This window comes from Corylus avellana, chromosome ca10 (genome assembly GCF_901000735.1).
Source record: "Corylus avellana chromosome ca10, CavTom2PMs-1.0".
Lineage (NCBI taxonomy): Eukaryota > Viridiplantae > Streptophyta > Magnoliopsida > Fagales > Betulaceae > Corylus > Corylus avellana.
Genome location: NC_081550.1, coordinates 21,724,773 through 21,733,537, shown reverse-complemented (window position 1 = coordinate 21,733,537; position 8,765 = coordinate 21,724,773). Strand labels below are relative to the sequence as shown.

The 8,765-nt window shown below is 33.9% G+C and overlaps 2 protein-coding genes across 2 annotated transcripts; both read left to right on the top strand.

Annotated features, from left to right (window-relative positions):
• Positions 1 to 599: 599 nt before the first annotated feature.
• Positions 600 to 3,648, top strand: LOC132163172 (GDSL esterase/lipase At2g30220-like). The gene is made up of 3 exons (XM_059573358.1): positions 600 to 1,214; positions 2,001 to 2,262; positions 3,458 to 3,648. The coding sequence occupies exons 1-3, from the start codon at positions 600 to 602 to the stop codon at positions 3,646 to 3,648; spliced, it is 1,068 nt and encodes a 355-aa protein (XP_059429341.1).
• A 3,075-nt stretch (positions 3,649 to 6,723) lies between these two features.
• On the top strand, positions 6,724 to 8,582 carry LOC132164602 (GDSL esterase/lipase At2g30310-like). Its single transcript, XM_059575139.1, has 3 exons — positions 6,724 to 7,539; positions 7,936 to 8,197; positions 8,375 to 8,582. Exons 1-3 carry the CDS (start codon positions 6,919 to 6,921, stop codon positions 8,578 to 8,580), a joined length of 1,089 nt encoding a protein of 362 aa, XP_059431122.1. The 5' UTR covers positions 6,724 to 6,918; the 3' UTR covers positions 8,581 to 8,582.
• The last annotated feature ends 183 nt before the right edge of the window (positions 8,583 to 8,765 follow it).

Here is an 8,765-nt window from a genome sequence, read left to right as displayed (position 1 = left end):
ACACAATGTCATTGACTCATTGGTGCTTCTTATAGAACTCAACCATTAAACCCACCCCCCTTTTTTAAAAAAAAATAAAAGAGATATTTAAGTAAATTTAGTTTCTAAACTGTAGATATTTTCGTCATTTCACGTTAAAAAAAGAACACGAGCATGTGAATAAGTGTGCGCTTTTCCATCTAATTTAACGATTTCAGGCCCGGGTCTTTTGCCAACGATTGGTAGTTGAATGTTACAAGTAATAATTCTTGGGGGATAGAGAATGATTTTTATCATTTCTTTCTATATATATCCCAAGCTTTTTATATTGGTATACATGTATATACATTGGTATACTCGTAGGAATTTTAATTACGAATCTTAAGAAATCCTAATTTTAAATTTTTTTTTTTTTTTAAGAAAAAAAAAAAACCAATTTAGAATATTGATAGCTGTTTAATTGGATTATCTTCTTATAGGAAAAAAACAACTAGTCGTCATCCAGTTCACAGTTTCTTTCCTCTTTTTTTTTTTTGGTTCTCTTTGAAGTCACATATATATTATATATGAATGGTACATTCATTAGCATGATCTCCAAGCTTATCGCTGTATATGTAAAAATGGACTCCCTTATCTTCTTTGTTATATTGGTGATATCCTTCAAAGCATGCAAAGCCATAAATACAACGCCCAAAACTACACCAAAATTTCCTGCCGTTTTCATCTTCGGTGACTCAACTGTAGATTCCGGCAACAACAACTATTTTGAAACATTAGGTCGGGCCAACCATAAGCCATATGGCCAAGACTTTCCTGGCCACGTTCCGACAGGGAGGTTTTCTAACGGAAAACTGGTTTCAGACTTCTTGGCCTCCATGTTGGGGATAAAAGAAACTGTCCCTCCTTTCTTGGATCCAAGTCTATCGGATCATGAACTCCAAACGGGTGTCTGCTTTGCGTCGTCCGGTGCCGGGTACGACGATATAACGCCGGAAGTAACCCGAGTAATTCCGGTAATGAAGCAGGTTGAGCTGTTCAAGAAGTATATTACGAGGCTCAAGGGAATTTTAGGAGAAGAAGAAGCTAAGAAGACAATTAACGGATCATTGGTTATTATTAGTGCAGGAACTAACGACTTTGCTTTTAATTTCTACGACGCGCCGACAAGGAGGTTACAATTCAACGTTAGTCAATACCAAGATTTTCTTCAAAACAGGCTGCAAAACTTTGTTAAGGTAATTACATAACATGCATGTTTTCGTGTTGTTGATGCGGATTTAACTTCTTCGTTAAATTGAGACACTAGCGTGTTAAAATATTAATTAAATAATTAATTTTCTTTTTTTTTTTGCATGCATGTTTTCAAGGTTAATTTTCTTACATGTTGATATGATATAATGGCCTCTTGCTTTAATTTTTTCGTTAAATTGAGTGATCAGCGTGTTAAAATATTAATTAAATTATTAAATTAATTAATTTTTTTTTTGTTAGTTTAAGTTTTTAGGATACATGGTGATTAAACGTACATGGTATTAAAGCAGGAGGCCCTAAATTTCTTTGGGACTAAGCGGTGACTTACCTATCTAATCACCTACTGAGGATAGAAAGCTAGAAGACAAAGAGTTGATCATGAATTTAACCCGGCCCAAACAAAGTATATGTGTTACAATATTAATTAAGTGATTAAATTTATCATTTTTTATTATCTTATAATTTTTGAAACAAGTAGTAATTATTTAACTCAATATCAGAGAAAGTCCTGAATTCGAACCTATTGCCGTCACACTTTCATTTCATTTTGTTGATATGACATTAATGTCAATGATCAACCCTTAATTTTCTTAAAAAAACATACAGTACTAACTGATTGATAGTAATACATCAACAAATTATGATAAAAGTATGGTATATAACATTTCTATTGTAGATGTCATAACAAATGGTTATAGTGGCTGCTAATTAATTATAATATAACTATATACACTTATATTAATGTTTTTCATTTATATGTAAACTTGCAGCAACTATACGATCTGGGAAGCCGGAAAATGCTTATAGCTGGACTTGTTCCAATTGGTTGCTTGCCGTTTCAGATAACCTTGAAGTTTCGGAATCCGTTGAAGAGAAAGTGTATAGAGAATCAAAATTTAGATGCCAGAAATTATAATGAAAAGCTTGTTAATCTATTACCCCAAATGCAGGCGAAGCTTCCACAGAGTCATATTGCCTATGCTGACGTGTATGAGACTTTGAGTGACATGATTAATAATCCAACAAAGTATGGTAAGTTCATCCACCTACCTCTCCTCTCAAGATCTAATTTGGCTTACATTGTATTATTCAATAACAATGAATTTTGTATACCGAATTTTTATCTCATAATACTAATGTGGCAGCACCAATCAACCTTCGGATTTTTTTTTTTTTAAAAAAAAAAGATTGTCCAAGAGTTGATTAGAGTTGTTAATTACGTCATCGTTGCAGGATAAAAATGGGATCAAGATCCCCTCAAATTTCTTATAAATTTGAGATTCTCTTATTATTAAATCCTAGTCATGCTTTACATAACACAATCCACAACGTGCCAACTGTCACACAAAATAAATGCTAAAGTTAATGAAACTTTAATGTCTCAATGCACTAGAGAGAGAAAATAAATTTTCATTAACTTTAGCGTTTATTTTGTGTGATAGTTAGATGTAAAGCATTGCTATGATTTAATAATAAGAGAATCTCAAATTTGAAAAAAAAAACAAAAAAAAATAATAATTAAGGGGATCCTAATCCATAAAAATGTGGTATATATGTAGTAGCATTGTTACCATTCAATAACATGACTTCTTTTGTCATTGATTATCAAGGGTCAAGATATCTCCGAGCATTAAATGATGAGTAATATTAGAAATCATACTTTCATCTTCTCATTATCACACCTGTTAATTAATATGGTAGTGCAAATTAGCACTTAGATCATGTTGATTGGCACTACCATGTTAGCATGGTACAATAGTTGGGAGATAAAAGTATAGTTTCTAGCATTATTCTTAAATGAATTTATGCAAAAATAGTTGGTTTTATTCTTGATAATTGATATTCAATAACAAGAGATGTCGTATTATTGAATAACAAGATGTAATCGGAACTCTATCTAGCAGTAATGGTTCTTATATGACCTTTCTAAGCGGGATCAGATTCAGAGCAATTACATTTATCTCCTTAAACTATCATCAAATTTGCAATATTATCTCAAACTATAAAAAGTTGTAATTGACCCTCCACCCTACAAACTACTTATCACTTTCACTCACATGCACCTTCATTTGATTTTCTGTTAAATCCGATGAAAAATGAGGCACGTGCACATGGTCTAAAATGTTAGACAATAGTTTAAGGGGGTAATTAGTGCAGTTTTTCTTTTTTCTTTTGAGTATTGCATATTGAGACAGAACTTACATAAATTATATGTCTTGCCCAACAGGTTTTGAAAAAACTAAGAACGGGTGTTGTGGCACCGGGTTGATAGAATTCGGACCGTTGTGTACTCCGGTGACTCCAACGTGTGAGAAGGTTTCAAACCACTTATTTTGGGATGCCGCTCATCCAACTGAACCGGCCTATCGGCACATGGCCGAAATTCTCGTGAAGGAAGCCATTCCCAAGCTAGTGTGAACACAACCATCAGTTAGTTCAATTTGATAAATTAGAACAGTTTAGATGGAAATTTGTCCTACTTGTTAGAGTATTAATTTTTTTTTTTTTTTTCATAAGCTTAAGTTTTTTAGATAAATAATGATTTAACATGATATTTGAGTAAAGGTCATGAGTTCAAATTTTGTCTTCATCATTCACATTTCATTTCAATTAAATATTTCATGTGTTTAATCTCATTGATTAAGTTTTTGGGATTAATGATTATCTTAACCATGTGTCAGTGGGATAAATATAAAGGTAACTTGAAGGATAATTTTTGGGGTATACAAGCAAGCCGATTATTAATCGCTAATAACAACTAACTGCATAACTGCTTTGATAAGTGGTTAATCGCTAACACTTAAAGACGATGCGGTTAACAGTTTTAGAGTAAGCAAATCAGAGGCGATTATATATGTAATACACCAAAATGACATAGGCATGTCATTGGCAAAAGTCGTAGGCTGAAAATTCCCCACAAGAGCATTTTCCATAGCTATTTAAAGGAGGCAAACCAACTCTCTTTTAAAACATTTATCAGGCCTAAAACGATCTACAATAGAACAGGTTTTAAAAAATGGTCTAAAAAAGCTCAAAAAGCTCATTACTTGACATGCACTTAGCGGTGTGGTTTGACCTTCAATAAAACTGCCATAATCGCCGATTAACGGTTAACAACCTTAACATGGCAGATGCACTTACTTAAAAGTGATAGAGAAATGCTACATATTCTAAATTTTTTTTTCAAAAGTTAGTTCCCAAATGATGTGTCACCATCTCATGAGTTAATAACACACTTCCTAAAATAATAAATCTCATAAGATGGTGACACATTATTTAGGAACTAATTTTTGGAAGAAAAATTGGAATATGTAGCACTCCTCAAAGTGATAACCACCTAAAGTAGTTGCAATTGCGGTTAAAATAAATTATGAGATAATGCTTGGAATGAAAAAATAATTGGAGTTCTTCCCTAATTTGGTAATCCCTGTCTGTTGTTTATTTTAGCACAAAAGAATCTTTAAAGATTTTTTTTTCACTAGAGACAAGATAAACTCGTTCGATATTAATTTCAAAAGTAGAGAAATATTAATGACATCGTTGATTTTGTTAGACTTATTGGCTCCACACCTAATGACTAATGTTGTATATATGTACTGTATTAGGAACAAAAATTGCATAAGCTAATTTTTTTTTTTTTTTTTTTCATTATGTGAAAATAATGTTTGAGTTGCCCGGAATTAAAACAAGGAAAAATTACTTATTTTGTGTTTCGAGTTTGCAAGTGTACTAAACTGATCTTTGGGTATCAAAAGTATGAAATTTATCCTAGAAATAACTTATCTAATATAATTTTCCTGTTAGCTGTTTGACAAAACCCCAAGAATTCACATCACAACCAATCGTCGATTGACACATGGTGATGGTATGACTGATAACACAACCTATTGTAAAATTACAATTTTATCCTCAAATTTGAAAAAAAAAAAAAAACCAACGTACGGTTGGAATATAACTCGACTCAAATTTAGAAAAATATTGATGAATTAGTCATTTTTAAATTTTCCTTGACATTTATTTCTAAGGCACAAATGGACAAATATTAGATATTGGATTCAAACCAAACAAAAACAAAAACATGGTAACTTACAGATTTGGCTCATGTGCTGTAAAAAAATAAAAAATAAATAAAAATACAGTAGTTTTTCAACGGTTTAGTTTTAACCATACCTTTGTTTCCTTCTCATGAAAAAACTAGGAATTAAAACTAGACTGTTGAGAGAGCTACTTACAGCTAAATCCATTTTACTAATTAGGATAAATTAAAGAAGTTGACATTAAGTAAACCTTTTAAATATCTTGCTATTTTCCTGGTAGTTAAAATGGGCATATGTTGAATAATCCAGCTCAGTAAGCTCTAGAGATTAGCCAATCTTACTGTATAACTTCAAAACAGGGGGAAAAATGTTTACTACTTTAAAGTTCAAAGTTAAAGATGGCAAGTGGCAACCAACTCCAACTATGTTTGTTTTATTTTCTTTTACTCTTTTTTCTTTGTTTCCTTTTTTGTAGTGAAGGTAAAAATCGGTATGGTAGTTTTTTTTAAAAAAAAAAAGCAAATAAAGATAGGTTACATGGGATCTAAAACTGAAGAAATTGGTAGACTTCCTAACAAAAAATCCAAAACAAAAATACAGTGTAAAAAATACAAATAAATAATTAGAAATTGATCAACAATGACCCAATCCTCTTTATTTTGCACCAATGAAATGGGGCACATGAATGGACCACGAATTTTGACAGGTCTTTCAACCTTTTTCAAAAGGACATGAACCTCAAAGGTCATTCAACCTTTCCCAAACTTTCGTTAGCAAGTTGCAATCTTCACCGGAAGGAAGTTGTTGAGAAAGAGGCTGAAGGCACTTCAAGAAATGATGACTTAACTATTTTTTGTTGTTACTATTTATATTTATAATTTTTTTCTTTTTCTTTTTATATTTTTTTATTAAACATAATGATTGGGTATGACGTGGTAGCACCATTAAAAAATTAACGGAAAGAGGACAAAATGATCTATTTGATAACAGTTTTAACCATATGGAGTAAATTGATAACCTTTAAACCTTTCGAAGCGATTTGATAAAAAGCCCTACCTCATAAACCAATGAAGCATTTTCCCCTTAATTAAAAAAAAAAAACTAACTTAAAACAATGCCGGACGAATTCACTGCAGCACCTCATAACTTCTCTTAAATTAGCAAGATAAATAATATTAGAAGATAAGAATGAGCAACTGCCATATAAGGCAAAGCAATAATAAGGATGGCATCCCCAAGGGGTAGCTCAATTAGCTGTGTACCACACCTCATGAAGTGGAAGTCACTAGTCCGAATCTCCCTCTCTTGTATGAACATGTAAAAAAAATAAATAAATAACAAGGATGGCTAAGTAATGATGAAGAAAATAACAATCTCTTTCTTGCTGTGTATCAAATCTTTTGAAACTAAGATCTGTTGTAATCTATTCGAATGTATGTACATATATATATGAAAGGGTTGAAGGAGAGCATACATATTATTATCTCAAATGGTATAAATAACTTGACATCCTGGACAATTTTACAGTGAATCATGAGAATGTTCTCCCTCATTAAAAATGGTCGTGTATTGAATGTTCTCTTCTTATTGAGCTCTATATATAGACTACGCTTTCCTGCAAGGGAATTCACTCATTCAGACACCTGAAGAAATGAAAATGTTATTACCATCTTCCTTCATAATATTCCTTCAGGTCTTAACCACCGTTTCCCACACATGCAAAGCCTCTACAGCCTTACCAAAATTCACGGCTATGCTAGTCTTTGGTGATTCATCGGTAGATACTGGTAATAACAACTATGTTTTAACCGCTTTTCAGGCCAACCATTATCCATATGGTCAAGATTATCCCGGTCATGTTCCTACAGGGAGGTTTTCTGATGGGAAACTCATTCCCGACTTAATAGCAAGCTCTCTAGGGATCAAAGAGAGTGTTCCTCCCTTTCTAGAACCACTAATATCGAACGATGAACTCCGAACTGGTGTTAATTTTGCATCAGCTGGATCCGGGTTCGATGATCTGACTGCTGCTGCATCTGGGGTCGTTTCATTTTCGACGCAGATCCTGTACTTCAAAAGTTACATAGAAAGGCTTAAAGGGTTTGTAGGGGAAGCCGAGGCTACGAAGATAATTAATGGTGCTTTGGTCATTATTAGTGCAGGAACTAATGACTTCGCTATCAATTTCTATAATTTACCCACAAGGAGGCTGCAATTCACTATTGGTGGGTACCAAGATTTTCTACAGGTTAAGATAAAAGAATTTGTTCAGGTAAAACACGCTCCCTCTACTTTCTGGCATCATAAAAATGCTAGCCGGCTCATACCTATGATTTGTGTACAGCTAGGTTACGCGTTGACGTGGTATTGCCACATGAACCCCAAAAAGCTGCACAAACAAAGTTGTTTTTGCATCCTTACTAAGGGGTGTGGCTGAACAGCCACCTCAGCCACTCTTGGGGTAATTGATCACCCACACCAAACCTCTAGGGTGGTCATTACCCCGAGAACCATCAGGGTGGTCACAACCACCTGGTTGTCAACCACCAGATCTCTATGTTCTGGTGCAGTGCAAATTTTATGGTTGGCGTGGCAATGCCGCAGTTAGGGCGTAAGCAGGACTGCATAAAATTATCGCACTGATGTTTCATTGTGTGTAAATCTATAGGAACTTTACGATCTGGGATGCCGTACTATGATTATAGGAGGGCTTTTTCCTATTGGTTGTGCACCCATTCAAATAACTGCAAGTTTTAAGGACCCGAACAACAGAACATGTGTGCAGGAACAGAATTTAGATGCACAATCTTATAATCAGAAGCTTGCAAACCTCATACCTAAAGTGCAGCAATCACTTCCAGGGAGCAGGCTCATCTTTTCGGACACCTATGAGCTGCTGTATGACATGATCAACAATCCACAGAAATATGGTATGGCCCCTTACATAGTAGAATAAAACTAATCTTCACACTCATTTTATACCGGCTGCCATAGCGTGTTTTGAGTGGCTTGGCTGACACATTAATCGGTATAAAGTGAAGAGTAGCATTTCTCCATATAGTTTTCTCTACCACTCTGGACTCATAATTTCTTTGGTGCAACTTCAGGCTTTGTGGAAACCAATAGAGGGTGCTGTGGAACAGGGTTTTTTGAAGCCGGTTTATCATGTAATCAGATAACTCCAGTGTGTGCAAACACTTCCCAGTACTTGTTTTGGGATTCCATTCATCCCAGCCAAGCAGCATACCAGTATATTGCTAAGTACCTAGAGGATAAAATCATTCCCATCCATTCAACAGATCACAGCCGTTGAATTATCCAACTGAACAAATGGAAAATCCTACTTTTCTTCCATGTCTTTCAGAATTAAAGGAAGAGCTTCTATATGTTACGATTCAAAGTAATTTTATTTAGTTTAATAAATATCCTCTTCTCTTTTTCTAGAGTGTGTGTATCAAAGTAGACACTAATTGCACTTAAACCAGGCAAGAAACTATA

Excerpts from the sequence above, each read along its gene's own strand:
- LOC132164602 (XM_059575139.1), top strand. The coding sequence starts at position 6,919 with ATGAAAATGTTATTACCATCTTCCTTCATAATATTCCTTCAGGTCTTA. Across the intron at positions 7,540-7,935 it reads AGATAAAAGAATTTGTTCAG|GAACTTTACGATCTGGGATG; the intron begins GTAAAACACGCT and ends GTAAATCTATAG. Across the intron at positions 8,198-8,374 it reads CAACAATCCACAGAAATATG|GCTTTGTGGAAACCAATAGA; the intron begins GTATGGCCCCTT and ends GTGCAACTTCAG.
- LOC132163172 (XM_059573358.1), top strand. The coding sequence starts at position 600 with ATGGACTCCCTTATCTTCTTTGTTATATTGGTGATATCCTTCAAAGCA. Across the intron at positions 1,215-2,000 it reads GGCTGCAAAACTTTGTTAAG|CAACTATACGATCTGGGAAG; the intron begins GTAATTACATAA and ends GTAAACTTGCAG. Across the intron at positions 2,263-3,457 it reads TAATAATCCAACAAAGTATG|GTTTTGAAAAAACTAAGAAC; the intron begins GTAAGTTCATCC and ends CTTGCCCAACAG.